The sequence below is a fragment of the Bos grunniens genome, chromosome 13, assembly GCF_055505025.1.
Source record: "Bos grunniens cultivar Pamir isolate PY7600 chromosome 13, Bosgru_T2T1.0, whole genome shotgun sequence".
Lineage (NCBI taxonomy): Eukaryota > Metazoa > Chordata > Mammalia > Artiodactyla > Bovidae > Bos > Bos grunniens.
This window is the reverse complement of record NC_141177.1, coordinates 76884784-76911325: the sequence shown is the minus strand read 5'-3', so window position 1 is coordinate 76911325 and position 26542 is coordinate 76884784. Positions and strand designations below refer to the sequence as shown.

Below are 26542 nucleotides of genomic sequence, written 5' to 3'. Positions count from 1 at the left end.
AATGAGTTTCAATATATTATAGTTAGACATACAAGATAACACATTTTTTTGGTTCCTGCAGGTAAAACAAAACCACATCTACTGAATAAACTACAAATAGATCTGTCAAAAATAAAAGTAATTATTGCATGAAGCATTTTTATTTCTCACTTGTCTGGTCTGACCACCTATTGAGTGTTAGAGCTGAAGCTTTAAACACCAGAACAGAATTATTTTCTGGAAAAGTCAAGTTAAAGTTAGATATTAAAATGGCCCTCTCAGAAATATGACAGGACAAAATACACATCTTTTAGAAGGAGTCATAACCTTTCTTAAAGCATTCGGACAGTAATTTCAAGTAGAGGATTTATTTTGCAAAAAGAGAACTATGTTCCGCAACACGGAAATGAACATTGTTTTTCATACAAAGTTAAAAGCACATTATATTTCCTTCCTGACCACTTGCCCAGTCCCCATCTCTTCAAGAGAGATAAGTTTCATCTAAATTATTTCATCTGATTGATGGTTGTCATTTACAACTTTATTGCTACCTCTGTCTCAGGTATTCCTTTGGAAAAAGTCTATGGATTCATTACATATTCTAATGTATTGTCTATAGATTATAAGATAAAGTCAAGCATGTATCTGCTGATACTTTTTAAGTTGACCTTTATACTTAGAAGCCACCACTTCTCTGGTGGCTCAGACTGTAAAGAGTCTGCCTGCAATGTGGGAGACCCAGGTTTGATCCCTGGGTTGGGAAGATCCCCTGGAGAAGGAAATGGCAACCCACTCCCGTATTCTTGCCTGGACAAAGGAGCCTGGCAGGCTACAGTCCCTGGGGTCGCAGAGAGTGGGACACGACTGAGCGACTATCGCTCCCTCCCTCTCTCGTGTGCACACACACCATTTTGCACTTTGACCATCATTACGGATGTGTCTCTTCATAGCACACTGTGAACTCTTTGAAGGATGCCTTGTTCTTGTATCCTCAGAGTCACACACAGTGTTTCTGGACACAAAACAAGGACTTGATAAATATCTGAGTAAGTAAATGAACGAAGAAAAAGCAAGGCACGGTACCACAGAAGTTTAGGATCAGATAGATGTCTTTTAAATCTAGGGATTCATCGAAGGATTCATAGAGGAGATGATATTGGAGCTATTCTTTGAAAAATGGATTGGTCTTCAATGGGCAAAAATGTGAGAGGAGATCATTCCAGCAAATGGGGCGATATGACCTAAAGTCAGGAGGGTGCAGTTTAAGGGCGTGGGGGAAAGGAAAAGCAGCCTAGAAGACATATAGGGAAATAGTGGCATATCCAGCCATTAGTACCAAGGCAGGTTAGGTCAATGAGGGCTTTGAATGCCAGGGTAAGAAGTCTGGATTTCATTAGGCAATAGAAAGTCAGTAAGATTCTTTTTCATTTTTGCATTTGCTCATGTTTATATCTGTGTGTGTGTGTATGCATGCAGGCACGCTTTGGGGGAAGTTAAGTGGCAGAGTAACAGCATCGGAGTTATATTGTTCAAGTATAAAGAATAACCTGGTGGGGCTTCGCTAGATGTATGTACGTTAACTGAAGTAATGCTAACATCTGTAACAAACAAACCCCCACATTTCAGTGGTTTAACAATTCAACAGTCCATTGTGGATGTTACTGGTTGGTGGTCAACTTTCCTGGGGTGGTTCTGTGCTACAGCCTCTGGGCGAAGCTCCATCTACTTAGCAGCCTTGGCCCAGAAATGACACTCTTCCCTTTCACATCCATTCCTTCAGTGAAAAGTAGTCACATGGATGTGACAGGACCTGGGAAGTGCAGTCTCAGACTAGGAGCCATATCCCAGCAGCAAGCACTTCCTCTATCGGAGATTGCACATCTTTGGCGGACAGAGCTTTCTCTGCCATACAGTTCAAGGGAGAACATTAGAATGAGGGAACCCTGAGAAGCCTTTACAACAAATAGGAACTTTGGCCTGAACCAGGATAACGACACAAGAACAGACAGGAGAGAATGGGCAACTGTTTTTTTCTCATGGTTAAATTTTTGAAGTACCTCTGAATCCAGTATAGATTGAGAAAGAATTTCATATTAACTTGTGAGCTGAGTGCTTATATTTCTAAATTAGTTCCAGTCATTTCTAAATTTCTCTCTAGGTACTATTTTGTGTTCCAAAACAATGGTGCGGGGACTTCCCTGGCAGTCCAGTGGTTAAGATTCCATGCTTCTACTACAGGGGGCCGGGTTCAATCCCTGGTCAGGAAACTAAGATCTTGCGTGCCATGTGGTATGGCCAAACAAGGAAACAAGAGCAGTGCAGTCAGTCCTGGTGTGCAGTTTAAGTCAAGCGAGCTTAACGTGAAGTCAGGTATTGGAGAATGAGATGTTGAGATGTTTCTCAATGAAGCCATTAGGATAATTCACCTATATCACTCTAGTCCCCAAATCTGCTCCTCAAGAAGGATGAGAAAAATAACCCATATTTTTGCATTGATTTACCAAGAGTTGATTGGTACCTTTCTTTTTCCAGAAGGCTTAACTACAGGGTTTACCAAAACCCTATCTGATTCTCCGATAAATCCTATTAAAAATGTTAGACTCACTTTTTCCACTGGTTTGCATGAGGTTTAAGTAACACAAAGGATGGTGAAGAGCCTTGCTAAAGACATGCGTAATTACCTGTTCTCCTAATTGCTTTCCTTTCATTAAACATCCCTGGTACAAGCTTTGGGCTTTTAATTATCCGCATATTTGTTTTAAGAATTAGAAGAAATGATATCTCGTCATTAATTTGCCTGCAAGATAGCAAGATTAATTAAACCTGGCTTCTGGGTACTTGATGATTATTTTACTAACCACTAAACAAAATAAATTAATAAAGACAAAGAGCAATGTCTCCTCATTAACTGAATCTAAAATTTCTGTGTCCAGGTCTGAGGTTAAGTGCAGCTTTTCCTTTTTTTTTTTTTTTGGTTAAATGTAGAGACTTTCTGTAGGAAAAAATATATGTGTGACTGAGAGACTGATCAAAATGAACTATCCATGATTTAACGAGAGCCCTGACTGAAAAGAACAGAAATATGACTAGAAGGAAACTTCAAAGTGTTTTCCAGATGTATGAAATGTCTGTCTCGACAACTGCTATTTGACATCATGAAGAAAGTGCCTAGGAGAGAGCCCAGCAGTGGCTCCGCAGAGGAAAACCGACCCTCCTGAGGTGGCGGGTGGGCGTGCAGTTGGCCAACCCTGTGTCCCGACAGAGCCGCCCTCCTGGCTGTGGGGAATCAGGGCTAGATGACCTCACTGTGGTGAGGCCGCGGCCATCAAGTCCTCCTCGACTCACAGGGGCGGCGTGGGAGGCGCAGGAGAGCTCATCTGAATCTAACCCACGGGGTGGGGTCACCTTTATCCTCTATACAGACAATGCTCCTCTCACCAATGTGGTTATGTTTTACATGGGGAATGAGGAACTAAAGCTTTAATCCTATTGAAGCCTGATTTAGCAATCCTTCAAGTTCTCTTCTGATCTACATAACAGCCATTCCACACACTGTTTCTCGACAAAGCCCTTTCACAAAGGCTTATTCGTTTCATCCTTACAGCCTGAGGCAGGGCTTGTATCCCTGTTCTGCTGTACAGATGTGGATGACAGCTGGAAGGGAGGGAGTGTGGTTTGATAACATCCAAAGAATCAACCAATTTAGCTATTTGGTCCCGTCCCCTCTGCCCACATTTTATAAACACAGGAAAGTTGCACCTGCTAACAACAGGGATAACAGACTGCATTTGGATTTCACAGTCTTTTCACGACTTAGGGTGCTGGGGAAGATGAAGAGTCATCAGGCAAAAGGCAGGTGCAGGGGAGCACAGAAAGGCCAGGAGCTCTCCCACCGGACTGTGGGCACCTGAACAAGAAGCCCTTGCGGCAGTGTGCACAGGAGCAGTCGTCAGCTAGGAAATTCCCTGCAATAATTTCCAGTTACTAGCACAACTGGAAGGAAGAAGAAAGCACAGAAAATGCATTAATGCAGGGTCCACTCTTCCCACTAGAAACGTGGGGTCAGATAGGTCTGGGTTCAAATTCTGGTTCCATCACCAATGACCCCTGCAAACTCGGTCCTGTGATTTAACCTGCTCTGTGGTTTCCTGACGCAAAAATGGAGGCCAGTGATAGGATGCATCTCATTGAGTGGTTATGTGACTTAAATGAGGTGGTGCACACAATACACCAACACCTGGCTATTATTATAATCAGTTCAGTTCAGTTCAGTTGCTCAGTCGTGTCTGACTCTTTGCGACCCCATGAATCACAGCACACCAGGCCTCCCTGTCCATCACCATCTCCCGGAGTTCACCCAAACTCACATCCATTGAGTCAGTGATGCCATCCAGCCATCTCATCCTCTGTTGTCCCCTTCTCTTCCTGCCCCCAATCCCTCCCAGTATCAGAGTCTTTTCCAATGAGTCAACTCTTCGCATGAGGTGGCCAAAGTACTGGAGTTTCAGCTTTAGCATCATTCCTTCCAAAGAAATCCCAGGGCTGATCTCCTTTAGAATGGACTGGTTGGATCTCCTTGTAGTCCAAGGGACTCTCAAGAGTCTTCTCCAACACCACAGTTCAAAAGCTTCAATTCTTCGGTGCTCAGCTTTCTTCAAAGTCCAACTCTCATATCCATACATGACCACAGGAAAAACCAGAGCCTTGACTAGATGGACCTTTGTTGGCAAAGTAATGTCTCTGCTTTTGAATATGCTATCTAGGTTGGTCATAACTTTCCTTCCAAGGAGTAAGCATCTTTTAATTTCATGGCTGCAATCACCATCTGCAGTAATTTTGGAGCCCAAAAATATAAAGTCTGACACTGTTTCCACTGTTTCCCCATCTATTTCCCATGAAATGATAGGACCAGATGCCATGATCTTCGTTTTCTGAACATTGAGCTTTAAGCCAACTTTTTCACTCTCCACTTTCACTTTCATCAAGAGGCTTTTTAGTTCCTCTTCACTTTCTGCCAAAAGGGTGGTGTCATCTGCATATCTGAGGTTATTGGTATATAATATACCTTCCTCACCCTGTCAGACTCCAGCGCCATCTTCTGCCTTACTTATACTTACTATAGGATTTACTCAATATTCCCTTGTAGTTTTAGCCCTCTTCCTAATGAACATGCCTCATCTCCTCAAGTCAAGTAGAGCTTTTACAGGATGGAGATCCATCTTCTTGGGCCTCCTAGAGCTCTCAGCACTGTGTCATGTATACAGTGGGTGTGTCAAAAGACATTTCTGGATCAAAGCACCTCCCAGTATCCCTCTGGGACCTCATTCTCACTTTTTCCTTACTACTGAGAGCTTGAGAATTAGTGGACAAATTTTTTTAAATTTGTATTTTTTGGAGTACAGTTAATTAACAATGTTGTCTTGGTTTCAGGTGCACAGAAAGGTGATCCATATCACAGATTCACACACGTATCTAATCTTTTCCAAGTTCTTTTCCCATTTAGGTTATTACAGAGTCAATGGAGACTAATGGAAAGAGGCCTGCAGGTGGAAGGGAGTGGGGGCAGAGCCCACTAGTGTTGCTGGGAAAAGCATGAATTCACTATGAATCAGATCGGTCACTAGATTCTTGCCTGGAAAATTCCGTGAACAGAGAAGACTGGTGGGCTACAGTCCATGGGATCACAAAGAATCGGACATGACTTATCACACTCACACACCACACACAGTCCAGATTTCTTCCACTTGTTAGTTATGTCCTAAATCTGCTTTATTGACTATGCCAAAGCCTTTGACTGTGTGGATCACAATAAACTGTGGAAAATTCTGAAAGAGATGGGAATACCAGACCACCTGATCTACCTCTTGAGAAATTTGTATGCAGGTCAGGAAGCAACAGTTAGAACTGGACATGGAACAACAGACTGGTTCCAAATAGGAAAAGGAGTACATCAAGGCTGTATAGTGTCACCCTGTTTATTTAACTTATATGCAGAGTACATCATGAGAAACACTGGACTGGAAGAAACACAAGCTGGAATCAAGATTGCCGGGAGAAATATCAGTAACCTCAGATATGCAGATGACACCACCCTTATGGCAGAAAGTGAAGAGGGACTAAAAAGCCTCTTGATGAAAGTGAAAGTGGAGAGTGAAAAAGTTGGCTTAAAGCTCAACATTCAAAAATGAAGATCATGGCATCCGGTCCCATCACTTCATGGGAAATAGATGGAGAAACAGTGGAAACAGTGTCAGACAATTTTTCTGGGCTCCAAAATCACTGCAGATGGTGACTGCAGCCATGAAATTAAAAGATGCTTACTCCTTGGAAGGAAAGTTATGACCAACCTAGATAGCATATTCAAAAGCAGAGACATTACTTTGCCAACAAAGGTCCATCTAGTCAAGGCTCTGGTTTTTCCTGTGGTCATGTATGGATGTGAGAGTTGGACTTTGAAGAAGGCTGAGCACCGAAGAATTGAAGCTTTTGAACTGTGGTGTTGGAGAAGACTCCTGAGAGTCCCTTGGACTTCAAGGAGATCCAACCAGGCCATTCTGAAGGAGATCAGCCCTGGGATTTCTTTGGAAGGACTGATGCTAAAGCTGAAATTCCAGTACTTTGGCCACCTCATGCGAAGAGTTGACTCATTGGAAAAGACTCTGATGCTGGGAGGGATTGAGGGCAAGAGGAGGAACGGGACAACAGAGGATAAGATGGGTGGATGGCATCACTGACTTGATGGACGTGAGTCCGAGTGAACTCTGGGAGTTGGTGATGGACAGGGAGGCCTGGCGTGCTGCGATTCATGGGGTCGCAAAGAGTCGGACATGACTGAGCAACTGATCTGATCTGATCTGATCTGAAGGTGTTCTGGAGAAAATAAATCCAATCTTAGGGTCCATAGTACGTGTCGGTCTGTGGAAGGACTCAGCAAATGTTAAGGCTTCTTCCCTCCATTGATGACATCAGAGAAATGGAAAACATTTACAGATTTTCCTTCCTGTACAGCCATTGTTACTAGGTTTGGATGGTTACCAGCACAATTACCTTTGTGATACCTAAACCATGTTCGTACATATAGCCCAGGTTGAACATGGCTTGAGCGCTGTGATACTTGTTGGCAGCGATGCTATAATGTGTGGCTGCTGTTTGATAGTCTTTCTTGGTCCCGTAGCCATAGTAATGGTAATCTCCAATTTTCACTCTAGCAAATGCATTGCCTGATAGAAATATCAGAAAGAGAAGAAGAATAACTCAGTTGATTCAGATGTAGTTCCTAGCAACTCAACCTAATGATAATCTATATAGAAAAGAAAAAAAAAACCACTTAGAATCCCATAATCAGGATTAGATATGATTTATGGATATAACACACAATACTAGCTGTCTTCATTGTAGGATAATTCCCCCAGTATGGTACAAATGTACTTAAAGAGTAAAACATTATAAACATTTTTTTACACGTACACTCTGCTATACTTTTGTTTATTTTTGGCGGTGCCACGTCTTCACTGCTGCTCGTGGGCATCCTGAGAGTGGGGGCTTCTCACTGCCACGCTTTCTCAGGGGCTTCGGTGGTCGTGGCACACAGGCTCAGCAGCTGCAGCTCGCAGACTCTAGAGCACAGGCTCAGTAGTTGGGGTGCACGGACTTAGCTGCCCTGTAGCATGCAAAATCCTTCCGGAGCAGAGAGTGAACTAGTGTCCCCTGCATTGGCAGGCGGATTCTTATCCACTGCGCCACCAGGCAAGTCCCAGAATATAACATTATTAATTTTACCTTTTAGATTAATTTTCTGTAAGTAGGTCAACTGGATCCCATCCCTCTTTTCTCAGATTTCACTCCTGCAGAAGCTCTGCTCTCCTGCATCACCAGCTTCTCCCCCTTTCTAGTCCCATCAGTCACGCAAACACCCTTTGGCATCTTCTGTGAATGACATCAAACCCTTCATCCCATTTCTTCATCCCACGGCATCTCCTTGTCACAACGCCCCATTTCTCGGTTTACTTCACACTCAGCCTTTTCAAAAGTGTGTTCTATACTCGCTGTCTCAAAAGCGTCCCCTCCCACATACTCATCAACCCACCCCAGCCTGGCTTCTGCTCCCACCTCCATGAAACTGCAACTTTCGAGGTGGTGGATAACTTCTGTGCAGCCAAGCCCCCGGCCACATCCCTGTCTTCACCGCACTGGGCCGCTAAGCCACGCTGGAAGCCCTGGGCCTAACTGCCCGAGTCCTTTCCTCTCTCAACTTCCCTCATGCCCCACAGGCCTCTCCTTTACAAACTCTTGCCTGACTTCCTCCACTAACTTCTAAATGTTGGACTGCTAAGGCTTTATCACCGATTTTTTTCCTCCAGCTTCTCTCCCTTCTTTCCTCTCCTCTCCTGCCTTCCCCTCCTCTCCACCACTCTGCTCTGTCTCAACTCTGTCTCCATGTCATCTCATCTAGTTCCACAGCTCTCTGTGTTCACTATTTCTGAATTTGTATTTACAGTCCTGTCTCTTATAAGCTCCAGATTCTTACAGGTGCCTTCTTGACTTCCCTACCTGGATCTCAAACTTAAGACATCCAGTAGAGAATCTTAACACCCCATTCCCTCTTCCTCCAAACAAAATCATCAGTTTCTTTCCTCTCTCAGGGCCAGCACCCCACTTCTCAGGCCATAAATCTAGGAGAATTATCCCCAGTTCTTTCCCCTCACTTTTATTATCAAATCCATCAGCAAGTCCTCTTTCTCTAAAACACACCCATTTTTGCCCTCTCCTCTACCATCTAGTCTCATCCTGGAATATTACAACAACCAAGATGATTTTTTTCAAATGTAAAATCGAATCATGTCATTCCCTGTGTGAAAACTCTCAAGTGCCTTCACTTTGCACTTGGAATAACATCCAGATTCCTGACCTGACTTGCAAGGGATGCCTTGTCTGTCTTTTGCCTCCCTGACTATCCTTATCTCTTGTCACTTTCTTGGTATGTTCTGGCCTTCTTCATATTCCTTCAACACACCGAGCTCATCCTTGCCTCAGGATCCCTGCAGTAAGATTCAAGTCCCTCTGCCTGGCGTGTTTGGAGTTCCTCATCCTTCTGACCTCACTGCAAATGTTGCTTCCTGCCTAGCACCTTCTCTGACCACCTTGTCAGACTACACTCCAGTAATTATCTGTCCCATCTACATGCTTTGTTTCTTCGCAGCACGTACCACTACTATTTTGTTTACTAGTTTATTTTCTCTCCCTCTTTGATGAGAGAAAACTTTGAAGCTCTTGATCACTAATACAGTCCCAGAACTGGAACGGAACCTGATGAATATTTATGGAATGAGTGGATAGACATGGTAGGGAACGTTTTTAGAAATTGCTTTTCCCAGATGTTAAGTATTTTACAATCTTAATTCCCAACAAACATGAAAATATTCATGTCGGAGTAGAAAAAATTCACATGACTTTTTAAGATGTGAGACTTCAGTTTTTTGAAGGCTAATTAGGGATGGCCTCTAAGCACGTCTCTGGGGCCCATGTTTTCAGTCACTAGGACTATGTTGATTGGAAAGATGAGGGAATGCTCATGCAGGACTTCCACTTCAACTGTGGCCAACCCTGATGCACAGTCTAGGCTTACTTGGAAAACCAGTAAGTAACCTTGTGTGATATGGTCCATATCATTAAGGGCTATAGGATTCCTAAGTTTTTCTCCCCATTTGGCCTAATACAAAGCCTAAAAAATTTTTAAATTAATTCCTTTGGGTTCTGAAGTTCTTTTAACCTTCTGGAATCCTGTACTAAAATGTAAACCACCTTTAGCTTTCTATAATTAAAAGTAATGCCATAAAATTCTTAAGCTGCCAAAGATATTAGTTGTCAGGGTTTGCTTCCCAGGTACTTCAAAATGTACAGGTAGCTGGAGGCAAGACCTTAGAGAATTGATGCCCAGAAGAGGGGCCCAGAGGGGCCTGGAGAGGCAAGAGATCCCTTGAGTTCTAAAGAGAAACCTGCTCCATCTCTAATTTTGCCCAAAGCTGCCTTAACCTTTGACCCCAAGATTCCTTCTGCACCATAACCACAAAAGAGCAGGACTCTGCATTTTTGAGCTTTACAAGCAGTAAGCAGGACCCCAGAGGTCTCTAAGAATGAAAGGTTGTGAACAAACAGATTCTCCAGAGGATTCAGCTCCACCCTACTCAGGGGACTGACTGGGGGCAGGTGGCAATCCTGACAGGCTCCCAGAGGGTCACTAGACAGGGGGAGGGATTTCCCCTCCAGTTCACCATCTTGATGGTTCAGCAGCCTCATCACACACAGCAGCTCCTGAAGGTAAGCACCACCAGTGACTGACTGGAAGCCTAACTTCCACGGGGAGATTTCCTCACATCGAGGCAGCCACCAGCGGCTACATCTTCAGGGACACTCGTGTCTGACCTCTCTTTTGACACATAATTATTTTTAGTGGTCTGACATTTTTATATTGGTGAATTCTGTTTAATATTAATGTCGTCTCGTTTTCAAGGTCTCTTTCCCTTGGTGCAGCTTCTGCAGCATTTTATGGCTTGGGATAAACCTGTATTTGCTACAATTGAGCTGATTTGCCATAGATGAGAGATTGCTGGTGTTGTTTCCCCACTCCAAACAAGGTCTTCATTGAATTTTAGAAAACAAGGGCTTTTCTTTTTTCGGGAATTTCTCTAAAATCACATGGATGGCTTGCCGCTGCAGTAGCAGCTCAGCTGGATCTGAGAACGCACCTATGGTGGCTTTTTCCTTCTGCCTCATCAACTGAGAATTGTTTTTTTTTTTTTATCCCATTCACTTCTTGGAGAAAAGGGATGATTCGACCTTAGCATGAGGTGACTTTAAGAAATTAATTAGAAGTAAAATTTCTCTCTTACTATAAGACAGTTCCTCACATATCCAAATGCCAATAGTGACAGCTTCGCAGAAGCTTTGTGCTCTTAGTAATATGATTTTCGGGGAAGAATGGAACGAGACACAGTGAGGCAAACGCCACCTGCCACTGCTTCCCCACTACACTGTCTTACCTTCCTCATCACATGTGATCCCTGTAGTGGGGCCTAGGAACTCCAGGAAGGGAGGGGGGTTGGATCTTGCTGATTAATTTTTTTTTTCTGATGTTACCATACTAATCATTATAATAAGGATCTGAAGTTTGTGGTAATCTTCAAAGTGATATTTTAAAAGAAGAATCAAGCAAGTCTTACAGCCATAAGTAATTTTATCTATAAACTCCTTGAAAGATAGATAATGTCTCTGATAAGTTAAAAAAAAAAACAAAAAAAAAACTCAGCACATGAGTGACTGAAGCCAGACCAAGAAAAATGATTTCTTGAGTAACACTGTCACGTTTCAGACAACTGTTTAGGTGCCATGGAGACAGTGCCATAGAAAAATTCCTGCCATATGCTAAACTGGGGACCTTGGGAATAACAAAAGAAATTTCTGGAAATGACCTCCAACCAAAGACTGACCCTATCATCTATTTGAAATACCATGTACTAGATATTCTACACCTTTCTGCCCATGTGCCCAAGAGCTCAGCTGTAGCAAATCAGAGGAATAATAGTGGACAGGGGCCAGGCAGTGCTCATTTTTATCTAAGTTCGGATACCTTGAATGGCAGCTCGATTCCACAGGAGAAGTGCCATTGGATACATCTTCTCTTTTTCGAGAATTTTAGCCTTTTCTTAAAAAAAAAAAAAAGAGAGAGACATTCCATTAGGAAGGCTTAAGGTGCCTCTGTAGTAAAGTCAAATATGCATATGTATGATTAGGGAATTGCAGAGAATTTTAACTTATCTTACTAGATTCCAAAATGAATGCTGAATTGCTTTGAGCTACTTCATACCCCATTTCTGCGAGCAGTGCGTACTGAACAAGAGAAGAATCTATATCACCATTCTTATAAGCAAAGTATGCTGTCAGGAATTTCTCAGCCCAGTGGCCTAGTTCACAGACACCTTTATAAAGCTGTGTTTGGAAAGAAAAATCAAGCAGACTAGTTAGCCAATACATGTCATTCCATGCAAATGGTAATTGACATCAGTCTTTAGATCCTCCTGGCTGGTCAGGCCAGGATTTTTGGTCTGAAGCATGGCTTTTGAAAATTATTTAGGGTGAGGAGTTCATATCTTTCATAGGCACAAAGATTATAAGTGTGTATTTTATTTGTCTTGAGCTTAAAGTTCCTGGGGCTTATTTTAAATTTGCGTAATAAACTTTTCTGACTTGGAAGCTATTTGGCAGGACAAGAATGTATCAACTTCTGTTTTTGTTTTTTTAAGGGCCTTCCTAGGCACTGCTGCCCTGTGAGGGCAGCTGATGTGGAAGAGAGCACGAGGGGAGGACAGCGCCTGAGGGTGCGGGTGGCAGAATGAGGGAGGTGTACAGAGCAGCACAGGACGACTGTCAGCCGAGCTGAACAGCGCTCACGCAACCAAAGGAGGCTAGCCATGCATGATTCATTAGGGAGTTGGCAAAGGAGCAAATCTAAAGATAGATTATTAGCCGGCAGCTTTTGAAACGAATTTCAGAGGGGTCAGATTGCAACATGGAGGTATTTATCCTGGTGCAGGGCAAGTGTTTAATAAATCAATGAAGGACATTAAGATCCTAAAAGCACTCTTTTGAAAAGTGCACCACTATCCCAGGTTAAAAGAATTCACTTTCTCCAGTATCATCCAAATCATCAAAAAAAAAACCTCAGGACCTTGCTTTCCGGGAAGAAGAGGGCTACATTTTCTAGGCTAAATCAAGCCTTTCATTTCCCAAGTTGCAACTCCCAATCCCACTGGAAGTGCCAAGTTGCCCTGGCGATTTGATTGACGACTGAAACAGAGCTCCCTAACTGGATTCTGAGGAGAGCTCTGAACTTGATGAAAAGCCAAATGCAACAGAGAGGAAGGATCGTTTCTCTGCCTCCCTTTCCCAGGCTGAGTTACATCACTGCTCTTCCTCTCTGGCAAATGTCAGTATTCACACTGTCAGCTGGAAGAAACAAGATAATATGTATAAAACCAAAGGCACCACAATTTAAGGACAGTATCGCCTTCTCTGTGTGACAAATGAAAAGTACTTCAGAAACAGCTCTTGATTTACCTCCACAGCAGTTCTGCACGATCGCAACACTCCTGTTCCTGTGGCGTACATCTCAGCCAGGTAATAAATGGCTAGGGGCTGCCCACTCTGAGATGCCAAGTAAAAATATTTGAAGGCAAGTTTATAATCCTTCCATACTCCAGAGCCAGCTGAAAAATTAAAATCATTTTGAGCCACCCCCTTATTTACATTATTTTTTTACATTATAATCTATGCATGTAATGGTCATAGTGACTCCTGCCATTTTAAATAGGTTCAGAAGAGTCAGGCAAAAGTCAAGCTACTCCCGAGTCACTATTTGGAGGCGGGGGAGGCGGGGAGTTGAGTTAGATTAGAAGTAACAGTGTGGAAATGAATGTTCTCTCCCCATTCAGCGAACTAAAGGAGAAGGACTGTCTAGTCTCATGAAAATATCTCCTCAATATGGCACATATTGTTAATGAAGTTAATGGAAAGGAGATCAAGTGGTGGTCTCTGAGGACCAGAAGCCCCTCCATGACGTGTGCTACCATCACTGTCCTCCTTCCATACCAGGGGGCCAGTATAGCTCCTCCCAGACGTAACTGTCGAGTTTGGGGCAGGCAACACCCAGCTCCAAGGGGCCCAGCTCAGATTCAGCTTATGCTTGGAGCAAGGAGAGGTATTTGGAGCTGGTGTGGAGAATCAGCCACTCCCAGAAGCTGGGGTTCTTGTCGGGGTTCTCCCATTACTCCTTTGGCAACTTGGGCACCTTGGGGCACATCCTTTGCAAGAGGAAGGGCTTTCTTCAGGTGGTTCTGAAATTGCCTCCCAGATCTAACATTTCTTAGCCTTCAGAAGCAGTGCCATGTGTTCTGCCGGTAGATCATTTGGGTTAGAATCCCAGATCCACTGAGTGTGTGATCATGTGACCTCATGTAAGACTTGTGACCTCAATATGGCTCAGTTTGCTCATCTATAAACTGTGGGATACCCCACAGGATGTGTTGAGAGGACTAAGTGAGTAAAAGCATATCAAGACTTGAACATCAGCCATAACTATTACCCTAATTTTAGAAGCTTGAAGAAGCTGATGTATCCTGGGGCTGGGACTTGGAATAAACTAGAAGGACAGGCTATCTCAGGCAACCTTCCAAGATGTACAGAACAGACTCTGAAGCTGGACTATTGTGGAAAATGTCAGCTGACCTCTAGGCCAGATCTGGCCTCCTGATGATACATCTGCTCCTGCCCTTGCTCCACCTCTGATGGGATGGACTGAGACAGAATACTCAGATATATTTGGATCTCTTGGTATGTGTCTTGGCCAATCTCTTTCTCAGTCCTTACAAAAATGATTACAAATCTTCAAGGCTTTCTGAGATCACCTACCTCAATCACTCCACCTTTGTTCTCAGACAATGACTGTTCCTCTGAGCTCACTAAAGGAACCCTCTCGTTATCTTTCCTCACTTGCCTCTCTCCCCAGATTTACAACCGCACCATTTGTTTCATCATCTCTCCAGTTTTTGAGGATGAGAAATCCCTCCTCTTTATCAAAGCTAGTGAGGCTCCCTGGACCTGATCAGATACTTGCAGATTCGCCACTGGTCAGGTAAAATCATAAATGCCACCTAAATTTTTCCAGAACCTCTTCATCAATTATCTCATCTCCCCAGTGACACATTAACCACCTCCATTGGTTGACTCTCTTTCATTTTTCTGCAAAAAATTATACTCAGGTCTCTCACCATCTTAAAAACAACTTTCTTTTGATTCTTGGTCTCCCTCATGCTATTATCTCATCTCTCTCCTCCATTTAAAGGAACACTACTTCCGATAATATTTGGGCCCATCTACCTCTTCACCTCGCATGTACTCCTCAGCCCGCTGTATCTGGCTTCCCTCTCAACCAGTTCGATGACCTCACAAACATCCTCTTTACTGATAAGTTCCACAGATACTTTGCCCTTTTCATCAAAAAGTAAGAAACAGGCTTTTCACTGAATTTCAGCAGAGTACCATTCATTTACTCTTTCTTGAAATTTCTACTCCTTGTCCTCCTTAAGATAACCTCCTCCCCATCCCATCCCTCTGATTGTGCATTTTCAGTCTTCTTGTGATGACTCTTTCTTTGCTCATATTTTCAATATGGTGCCAAGGATCACCAGATTTCTTATAGTGGCCTACCACGCCTTTCTCTTGCACTCTCTCTCCATTCCCTTTGGAAGCTGGGCTACTCTTAACTAACACCTATATGGTAATGCCACCCAAATCTTTCTCTCAAGTTTGACCTGTCTTGTGAGTTTCATACTTGCTCAAACTTGGCTCTTTAAGGTGAACTTTCTGGTTGTACTTCATTGCCCCCTCCCCCAGATAGTGTACTTTTCCTTGTCTTCTTGAAATTCCTCCTCAAATTGCTGCCTGATTGTTCTGTCTAAACCATCCACACCAATCCTTTGATTCGTGTTTAAAAAGGAGCAGACTTAATGATGCATTTGTCGTCCTAAGTAAAGCAGCCACATGCATAGTACTTACAGTAGTACATGAAGCCTAGCTGAAACTGTGCATTGGGCCATCCCTTCTCTGCAGCTTTCTGAAAGTACTTAAGCGCTTCTGCATAATTCTGCAAGATAATTACACTTTGTTACTCAAAGGTACATACATAACTCCATGGTAACAATTGCCTTCCACTTTTTAAAAGAGTGTAGCTAGTGCCCTATGTGATTTAAGCTAATTAAAATTGTATCAGAAGTATTACACATTTTATTTCATTATTATATTAGATTCTACTAAGAAATAATTATCTCATTATCATTGTAAATTATGTCTTTTCCTACACTGACAATAGGCTTTGTTAGATATTGGGGGAAGGTCACTCAAAAAGACAGAAGTTAAACTAAGAAGACAAGTTTATCTATCCAAAAAAAAAATCCTCTTGGGTTAGATGATTTCTAAGGTTACTTAGAATCTATGATTCTAAGATATTAATTAGGGTTGTTATTCTTGTCACAAGCTTACTCTATGTCTCTGGCAAATATTTCACTGGATTATTTTATTTTGTATTATCAGATATGATACCTCGGCAAACCAGGTAATAGAGACTAATTCCTTTAAATTAATCAATGATCATGAATTTCACCCTAGTCAATTTCTGGAAACATGAAAGATGATAAAACTATTTAACTTACCACAGGAACTCCTTTCCCATAAAAATAAAGAAGACCGAGCCCATGAAGACCAATTGCATTGCCCTAGAACGGGTTTAAAAATCGAGGTAAAGTCTTAGAAGAATTCATGATAAGGAAAAGTGTTGCAAAATCATTCACAAAATTTGAAACACGCACAATAGGAGGTGAATTAAGGCAGGTTAATGAAGTAGTTGGCATTATTCTGACCCTCTCTACTTTCTCCTTTCACACTTTCATAGCCCCCTTTCTGACCGGAAAAGAGGGAAATGACAGTCACATTCCTCCAATCTTCTTTTTCTTACTTTTTTTTTTTTTAAAATTAGAGAATAATTGCCTTATGACATGAAATCAGTTTCTGCCATACAACAGTGTGAATCAGTTATAAGTATACAAATACCCCTCCCTCTTGAACCTCAGTCCCAATCTTTCGTTCAGCATTTCTTTAGGGATTGCTTTGTGTGACTCCACAACAGGCATCGGGGAGAGGTAGGAGGTGAAAGTCAAAAGATACTGAGGCAAACCAGACAGCACCTGCCGTGTCTAAAGGCAGCCTGACAGGTCCGTGGGCTCTGACCCACTAGGAGGGACCTCTTAATCGTGGCACGTGTGGTGAGTCCTACAGCGGAAACAGATGGACCTTGTTGTGGGCAGCCCAGAAGAGGAACGCTCAACTGCCTAGGGGACCGAGCAGACTGAGTCGTTAGAGGTGGTGACATTTGAGTTGGGTCTTAAAGGATGTGTGGGAATTTTCAGAAGGGAGAAGTCTATCTAAACACCTGTTACGTGCTTTGGGCAAAGGAGGTTGATGTAAGTGGCCAAATAACATTTGGGAGGCTCTGTGGATTTCAATCTAGCCATTGTGGATGGTAAAGCACTGTTGGCTTATTTTTTTAATTCAAATTTTACTGTTTATTAGGTTTATAGTATTTCCTCAGGAACTTAAGTTCTGATAGAAAACTCTCCAAATTTCTTTTTACTGCCTAAACATATTCATTTGTAATTATTTTTAATAATTTAATAATTGAAATGTAGTTATTGCAGATACAGATAGAGTACTCCTCGGTGAGACAGAAGTCGCACATAACTAGAGACGGCATAGTTCAGCAACTATTTCAAGGTGCTAAACTTTGAACCTATCTATATTCAAAGGGCCAGCTAATGTAAGAGTCCTTGAGGACAATCTATGTGCATTTCGAACAGCTTGGTATGTGTCTACTGTCCTCTTCTCTCTTCTCCCCTGACTACGTTGACCTGTAGTCCCAGGAGTTTGGGGATAGTCTGCTCTGGGGGTAAAGCCTAGTGTGAGGCATGCGGTAAAGTATTGAATCTATCTCCTTTTAGCTACCCTTGTTTATTTATTTTTAAATTTTTTTATGTCTTTTTATGTAGACCATTTTCAGAGTCTTTACTAAATTTGTTACAATATTGCTTCTCTTGTTTCATGTTTTGTATTTTGGGCTTGGGGCTTGTGAGATCTTAGCTCCCGATCAAGGATTGAACTTGCACCCCCTGCGTTGCAAGAAGTCTTAACCACTGGACCACCAGGGAAGTCCCTATTTTCATTTAGATGTTGAGAAAAATGAGAGGGAAGGGAAATGAGAGGAAGGAAAAGGGAAGGAGGCAGAAAGAGAAAGATTAGAATACTGGGGACAAAGTCCTTTCCATCTTTCTAAGAGAATCCCTGGGGAGCCAGGGGCTCACTGGATGACTCACCAACCGTTTAAGGCCCAGAGTAATGGACATGAGTTTGAGCAAACTCTGGGAGATGGTGAAGGACAGGGAAGCCTGGCGTGCTGCAGTCCATGGGGTCACGGGTCACAAAGAGTCAGACACGACTTGGCGACTAATCAACAACAGAACCTGTTCAGAAAGTTCAGATCAAGAGCAGCCAGCTCAGATGCCCCCAGAGCCATGTAGGTACTGTAAGACGTGCGTAAGCCAGGTTACAGGGGAGAGGCGGAGACTGAGGCGAACCAAGAGCAGGTGCACGTCTAAAGGCAGCGGCACCTCCTCTGCTCTGTGGCGGTCCACTGTCCTCACGTGGAATGGCCACCTCGTGTGCTCAGCTCTTCTCATTTTCCAAGAAAAGCTGGACATCCAGATTTTGATATGAAATTTCCTAATTTTTAAAACTCCTTCCAAGCCGAAGAAATATATGCGTAGGCAATCCCTCTCCCTATAACTTCCATGTTAGGGCTCAGTGCTCTTGCAGAGATGAACTGACATGAACTTAGGGAGCAGATGCTCATATAAGGGAAATATTTGAGGAACTCCTATGAGGAACTAAGACCACTGCCCTGCTCTCAGTGGAGAGACATGGCCTTTAGACGGCAGGAGAGAGGGTGCAGGGTAGCAGCAGCGAAGTTCTAGCACTACACAGAGTGAACGCAGGGCACGTTCAGAAGAGGGAGAGGATGAAGTGTGCCAGGGAGGCAGGGGAGGCTTTGTAGAGGGAGACAGGACTGAGCTCTGAGCTGGGGATGGGTGTTCAGAATGACTCTGGGAAGGGACAGGGGATGACGAAAGTGTGAAGATGGAGCTGGGCCCGGGGTGTCCCCAGTGGTAAGAGAGAAAACTAGAAGAATATGGTCCAACTTGGGGCCCAGCAGCACATTGGATAACTGTTCATGTTTCTGAGTAAGATACAAGTCAGAAAGTCCACAGCTTTGCATCGTGGTACCATATGACTTGGAAACAACTTTAAAAGTAGCAGTTCAAAAAAAAAAAGAACAGTAAAAGAAGATTATGGGGCTTCCCTGGTGGCTCAGTGGTGAAGAATCTGCCTGCCAGTGCCGGAGACACGGGTTCTATCCCTGGTCTGGGAAGATCCCATATGCCACAGGGCAACTAAGCCCGCATTCCACCACTACCAAAGCCCATGTGCCTGAGAGCGCAGGAGCTGGCACTACTGACCCCGCGTGCTGCCTCTACTAAAGCCCGTGTGCCCGAGAGCCCGTGCTCCACCGTAAGAGGAGCCCCTGCAATGAGAAGCTCCGGCACCGCAATGACAGAGTAGCCCCTGCTCACTGCAACTAGAGAAAAGCCCATGCAGCAAAGAAGACCCAGCACAGCCAAAAGATGGTAGTACTAAATTTTAAAAAAGAGAAGCGTACAAGTGTGCAGGAGTGGGAGACAGAAGCTCCATACTTTGGTAGTGAGCCCAAGGGAGAAATCTAATAAACTGTCCTGGAGATAAAGGATTACACGGTCATATTTACCTGATGCCATTCACAAGAATGACCTTAAATACAGTGTTAGATTTCCTCCATAAAGGGGGGTAGCTCAGGCTTAGGACACGAGTAGCTCAGATCACAACTGGTTACCTAGCCCTAAACAGCTTAGGGGCTGGGTTAGTTTCCACACGCAGCTCCCTGGCGTTGTTCCTCTACACGGACAGATCAGCACTACTTGCTGTTACATTACCCCGCCTCTTTTTCGGTCTGCTCTCCTTGTCATCCTAATCTAATGGTATTCTGGATGACTGTCTTGCTGAGCAACAATTCCATATAAATTACAAGGGAGAGCAGCCGACTACCAGCCTTCTCAGTAATTTACACCATAATAGCAGCAGTTCCGAGGTGCTAGTCATTTATAAAAGCAGCGTGTGGGCTTTTAAAAAGCATGAACAGTTGAAAATATTCCCCATTTGAGCACATCTCTACTGCCAGTGTTGCAGTAAGATGGTGTAAGACAACAAAAGGGTTCCTACACCGCAGGGATAGAAAGTTCATCAAGGCTGCTCTCCAACGTTAGGGTGGTGGGTGTTGCTATGAGGATGTCTTTTATGCACCTAAGGGGTTTAGGGGAGTCTGCTAAATTTCACCTGGCAGATCCAGCCTCACTGAGCTTAGGAACCAAGGCAGGAACTTCAACGGCAGGAAACATACTCTGTGATTCCTTTATTTCCTCACAGATCCAATCCATTCTGCCTTGGATGTGCTTTGAAATTCACTCTACCTAACGGGCCCCAGACTTAGAAAGATAATAGCTGACATAGAGCATGTACTATACACCAGGCATGGCTTCAAGTATTTTTAATATGAGGCACATAACTATTGACTCATTAAATCCTGAAAACAGCAATATGAGGCAAGTATTCTTATATTCTCATTTTATAGACAGGGAGATTGGGACGTGGAGAGGTTAAGTAACCTGTCTACAGTCACACAGCTAGTCAGCTGAAGGACTGGCCTTCAGACCAGGGATTCTGTCTCCAGAGCCGTGCTCTCAGTCATCTAGTCCTGGCTCTTGGACAGCCTTCTGCCTGAGACAGAGCCTTTGAATAAGGTCAGAGGAGAGAAAACTGGGCACTTCTGGGTTACCGCAGTTACTGACGGAGTTTTCCCTTCCTCCGCCCTCATCCTTTTTGTTTCCTGAGCTAGATGGCCTCACGTACCACATGGTGGAGGGGACGCTGAGCTTCTGTCTGGCCTCCAGCTAGGATGCCATCTTCCATTTACCAAGAAGGCGAGGTGGGTCTCTGCCTACCCCAACCTCCTATTTTATTGTCAGTGACACTGTTCTTTACCAGGACCCTACACTCCTCCCAGGCCCACTAATCGGGCATGGGGCTTTAGAGTTAATGCTTCAGCCCCAGTCTGCATGTTAATACAGGCAAATGTTTTCACGTGTCTACAGGATGGGCTGGGTACATACCTTACTAGCTGCCATAGAAAAGTATTTGAAAGCAGTAGCATTATTTTGTGGTGCTGCAGCATTCCCTTCTAAATACATCTACAAAAAAACACACACACACATACAAATAAAAAGTAAAAGCTAAAGATTTCGAGGGCAATGAAAATGTTTTAGAACGACATCAAGGTGATGATGGCACAACACGTTGAATGTAGTAAATGCCGCTGAAGCACATACTTTAAAATGGTTAATTTTATGTTATTCGAATTTCTCCTCATTTTTAATAAAAGGAAAAATTAAGAATACAATCTAGTACACACACTCTAGAGTACCCTCACCTAAGGGTGAGGAAAGAATCCTGTTGGTATTTTTTTCATGTTTCCTTGCATCTAAATTTACTGTATGTAGTACTTCTGGAAGCCGGGCACTTGTCCCCATGGTTACTGAAACAGACTGGCTGTGGGAGCCAAGGGCAGTGAGCAGGGGAGTGAGTAGTCTTGGAAGGAGAGAAGGTACCTCTCCAGAGGAACCTTCCACAAAGGCTCCTCCCGTCAGTCAGGGAGGAGCTGGTTCTTTGGTCAGTCTGGAGCTGGTTCTCATTCCAGGAACGGTGGGAGGAGGGACCACGCTGGGTGGAGGTCTGTCCCAGGGTTTGATGTACAACTAGATCAGCTCTCCTGTTACACGCCAGGGGTTTGTGGGGAGGGCTCCGAGTTACGCTCAGCCAGGAGCCCTGGGCCACCGTTACTTTCAAAGACCAATTTTGGGGAAGGGATAGCTAGGGAGTTTGGGACTGACGTGTACACACTGCTATACGGATAACTGACAAGGACAGAATGTCTAGCACTTGGAACTCTGCTCAATGTTATGTGGCAGCCTGGATGGGAGGGAGGTTTGGAGGAGAATGGATACATCTGTATATATGGCTGAGTCTCTTTGCTGTCCACCTGAAACTATCACAATATTGTTAATAGCTATGCTGCTGCTGCTGCTGCTAAGTCGCTTCAGTCGTGTCCGACTCTGTGTGACCCCATAGACGGCAGCCCAGCCCACCAGGATCCTCCGTCCCTGGCATTCTCCAGGCAAGAACACTGGAGTGGGTTGCCATTTCCTTCTCCAATGCATGAAAGTGAAAAGGGAAAGTGAAGTCGCTCAGTCGTGTCCGACTCTTGGCGACCGCATGGACTACAGCCTACCAGGCTCCTCCAGCCATGGGATTTTCCAGGCAAGAGTACTGGAGTGGGGTGCCATTGCCTTCTCCTGTTAATAGCTATACTCCAATATAAAATTAAAAGTTAAAAAAAGGACTGCTTTTGGTACCCCAGATAAAGACCACTATTGTACGGGACTTCTTCCCAAACTGTCACCCCAAGAATATCACTGTCAGGCCGTAGCTGAAGGCCCTGCTTAGCTGCTTTCATGAAGAAGGTGGGCAGACCCATGACCCTACACTGGTTCAGGTAGCTGGTACTACTAGGTTTTAAGATATGAAAGCTATTGATCAAAAGGAAGCTTGTACCTTTCCTATAAATGCCATAGCGTTTGCGCTCCCAGCTTTTGCAGCCTTTAAGAAGTAGTATAATGCTTTCTGGAGAGAAAAGGAACAGTATTATTGACAGTCACAAACATATCCTGTAAAACAGCTTTTGCATTAAGTTTTATTTCATTTGACATGCATTAAAAAAATATCTGTGAAATGCCTACTTTGTTCAAGGCACTCACTACTCCAAGTGCTATTTCAATCATGAACCTGAAGAGTGGGAGATAAATATATATATATATATTTCACATGTACAGTTTTAGAATGTGAGGGCTTGTTTTTCACATTTGGAAAGGCATCATGGGCATGTTGCTTTGTGGAGGACAGATAAATCCCAGCTGTAGAACTAAATACGCCATTATTTTTTTAAAACCACACTTGTATGTTGACAGTACGTACTTACTGTGTAAGACAGTTTGTGTAAGTGGCAGGATTGGATATACAGCATCCTAATGTTTATGGTGCAGAGGGAGTGAGACCAGACACCCCTGGTTGCCTTCTTGGTCCAGGTCTCTCTGCAGAGGTGAACCTCAGACCAATTCTTTCCGAAGAAAGTCAAAGGGGGCCGGCAAACCCTTCTGACTCTCTCTGGGTCATAACATTCAACGAAATGCTCAGTCTAAATGCGTGGGAGGTCACCTGTCTCTTGCTGCCTCATTCCTCAGGCCTCCTCCTGACTTTCCCTAAGTCCTCTTCAGAGACTTCATGGAGAATTAAATAAATAAGTCCCAGGAATGAGAAATGAAGACATGCTCCAAAATGTCTTTTAGTAGGACACAACTTTCCTCTCTTTAAAAAGCCTTGACTGATTGTAAGGATCTGCAATTGATGGGCAAGGATCTGCCCCTTCCCAAAGAGAAGAGAATGCTTGAGGAAGAAAGGTAGGTAGTTCTTTTATATGTAAGTTTTCTCTAGAAATATTGGCAACTTATTTGAGAACTATACACATTATGTCGACAAGTCGGTCTGCCGTGGACATACTACTACTACTACTACTACTAAGTCGCTTCAGTCGTGTCCGACTCTGCGCGACCCCATGGACTGCAGCCTACCAGGCTTCTCCGTCCATGGGATTCTCCAGGCAGGAACACTGGAGTGGGTTGCCATTTCCTTCTCCAATGCATGAAAGTGAGAAGTGAAAGTGAAGTCGCTCAGTCGCGTCCGACTCTTAGCAACCCCTGGACTGCAGCCCACCAGGCTTCTCCATCCATGGGACTTTCTGGGCAACAGTACTGGAGTGGGGTGCCATTGCCTTCTCCGGCCGTGGACATAAAGTAAATACAAAAGCCACCATCCTGGACCTCATCACGTCATGGATCCACTCATCCACCCATCCTTCTCTTCTTCACTTATCCTTTCAAGATCTTGACTGATACCTGCCATACATATGGTAATATGTTAGGTATCACAGGTGATTGATAGATGAACAAAAACCACTGTGCCTACTTTGCTTCTTAGCAGTACTGCTGTGAAAAAGTAGATGTAAATAGCAATGACAGGAAGTGAAAGATAGAATAAAAGGAACACTAAAAAGAATTAGAGGGGTTTAGAATCACAGAAATTGTACCTAGTTCTTTTAAGTATTTTACAAGCTTTTTCTTCCTTAATCTTCAAAACTGCACTGTAAGGAAGGTATTACTAATATCTGAGCTATTTAGTGACGGTTGGAGTCAAGAAGCCGATACTGGCATCCTGCCAGCAGCCTAAATCCAATTCCCACGTACTCGGCACTCTGCCTTCACGGTTTAAAGAACGAGGGCTCAAATGATAAAGGTCACACAAAAGATGGAGAGGATTCACCACACACAGGGCATGAGAGGCTGAGGGAACAACATGAGCAAAGAATGGAGACGGGAGTGTCCAAGGTGTGTCCAAGAAATAGTAGTTCCTTCAGTATGGCTGAAGTAGAGCATTCAAAAGCTAAGATGTGCTAAAATGTGATGGAGCAATATAATTAACAGGCTAAGGACTGTTATTTTATTTGGTTTAGAAATAGAAACCAGTGGAGATTCATGAGCATGAGGGAGTGTTGAAACAAATGCTGCTGAAAATGTCTGGAATAACGTAGGTGTCAGTAGGATAGGAGAAAATTATAGCAATGTATGATTTACTATACCAATTACATATTGGTAAATAAATCAAATGTATGATAACATTTATGATTTAATAATCACATTTATCAAAGAACATCAATATAAAAAATATTTCTTATGAATATCCCTGCTGAACCAAGACCCAAGTATATCCATCGAGAACCATGATGTGTGCAAGTACAGTATCTCCGGCCTTGCTCCCTCATTCATGGTCTCCTCCCCTGTGCTCTTGGGCACTCTGTCTTTCCCCATCATAGCATGCATCCATTGATTTAATTGTCTGCTTAATTTTCTGTTTCCCCCAATGTTGAATCCTCTGTATTTAGCACAGTATCTACTGTATATTAGGCAGCCAGAAAATGTTTCTGGGATGAATGAATGACTGAGTGAATGAAAGAATAAATTTGTTAATCTCTAAAACAAAGGCACTGAATTTTAATCTTTATGGTCCCTTCTAGCTCTAAAATTATGATTTTATAAACTCATTTTCAAAGTGCAGTTTTAGAGTTTGGGCTCAAATATTTGGCATTAGAGAGTTATGCTCTGGGAAACTAGATTTGAGTTGTTAAAAGAGAATAGCCTATTCCCCAGAAGCAAATAAGAATCCTGGAGTTTTTCCCCATCCTTCAATATAATGAGCCCATAAAGACCAAAAATGGAGGGTCTAATTTCTCCTTCCACTTTCCTTGGTTACTTGGCATTTCAGTTCTCTTTAATTTCTCTTTACATTAACCTGCCTTTAATGTTGGGCTTCCCAGGTAGCCCAGTGGTAAAGAATCTGCTTGCCAATGCAGGAGATGCATGTTTGATCCCTGGGTGGAGGAGATCTCCTGGAGAAGGAAATGGCAACCCACTCCAGTATTCTTGCCTGGAAAATGTCATGGACAGAGGAGCCTGGCAGGCTACAGTCCATAGGGCTGCAAAGAGTCAGACACGACTGAGTGCACATGACTTTAAAGCTACTCTTTCAACTGCATAAACATTTGTTAAACACTCTGTGAAAGTATCATGCAAGCTACTTCAATGGCCATGCATGGGCCAACCTGCATTCTTGCTCTCAGAGTCAAGTATTCATCTCTCCATTCATCTATCCATCTGCTGTGTTCTGCATATTTCTGTTCCCCCCACCCATATGTTGAAAACATACTACCCAACATGATGGTATTAGGAAGTGAGGTTTCTGAGAGGTGATTGGCAGAGTCCTCATGAATGGGATTAGTGCCCTTGAAAAAGGCCCCAGAGAGCTAGCTTGACCCTTCTGCCAGGTAGGGATACAAGGAAAAGCCTACAGATTGTAAGAGGGCCTTCGCCCAAGCATGGTGGCACCCTGATCTCAGACTTCCAGCTTCCAAAACTGTGAGAAAATAAAGTTCCATTGTGTATAAGCCACCAAGTACACAGTCTTTTTGTTATAATGGTTCAAACAAAAACACGATCCATCCATCCGTCCTTCCTTCAAATATTTACTGACCACCTACCATCATATTTTACTAATTATAAGATGTATACCCCCCATCTCTCATTTTAATCAGGACACTTTTTACTATCAATGGCACCATATAATTTATATTGGCAATGTTTTCTCTTGCTCAGTAAAACATAATGTATCCTATAACTGATGGTGTCTTAGGATGAAATATAGTGTGTCTTAGGCATTATGCTAAGTGAGGTTTTATTATTTGAATGCACATCTCTCTCTTTTTTTTAAACTGAACATGATGATTTTTCATTGGTTCTAAGAAAATCCCTGGTTTAATCAGTTTGCAACGTTTCCTCTAGAATGAAATGCCAAGAAAATGTATTGTTCTAAAAACATTTGGGAATACTTCTTTTATCTCAGGCTCTGTAAATCACTCTTAAAAGGGATAGCATTAGCTCTTTTATTTTTCATGGATGGCAGAGTGGACAAAACAGTTGCCTTATGTATTTAATATTATTCCTCTGCTGGGTGTAACTTAATTATGCCTTATCCACCTTAATAACATGCACCAAAACACCCAGCTTTTCCTAATCCAATTCATCCTGGGCCTGTA

General features: G+C 43.2%; 1 protein-coding gene across 2 annotated transcripts in view; it reads right to left on the bottom strand.

Moving 5' to 3' along the window:
- Window positions 1-26542, bottom strand: part of SEL1L2 (SEL1L2 adaptor subunit of SYVN1 ubiquitin ligase) — a 55746-nt gene that overhangs the window by 4722 nt on the left and 24482 nt on the right. The window contains exons 8-15 of one of the 2 annotated variants that reach the window (XM_086335019.1): window positions 22396-22464; window positions 20898-20975; window positions 16242-16304; window positions 15589-15676; window positions 13093-13241; window positions 11799-11964; window positions 11606-11680; window positions 7027-7199 (exon numbers count right to left, since the gene is read on the bottom strand). In XM_086335019.1, coding sequence (XP_086191145.1) covers window positions 7027-7199; window positions 11606-11680; window positions 11799-11964; window positions 13093-13241; window positions 15589-15676; window positions 16242-16304; window positions 20898-20975; window positions 22396-22464 — 861 coding nt within the window. The remainder of the gene's footprint in view (window positions 1-7026; window positions 7200-11605; window positions 11681-11798; window positions 11965-13092; window positions 13242-15588; window positions 15677-16241; window positions 16305-20897; window positions 20976-22395; window positions 22465-26542) is intronic. The other variant, XM_086335020.1, reaches the window with a different exon arrangement.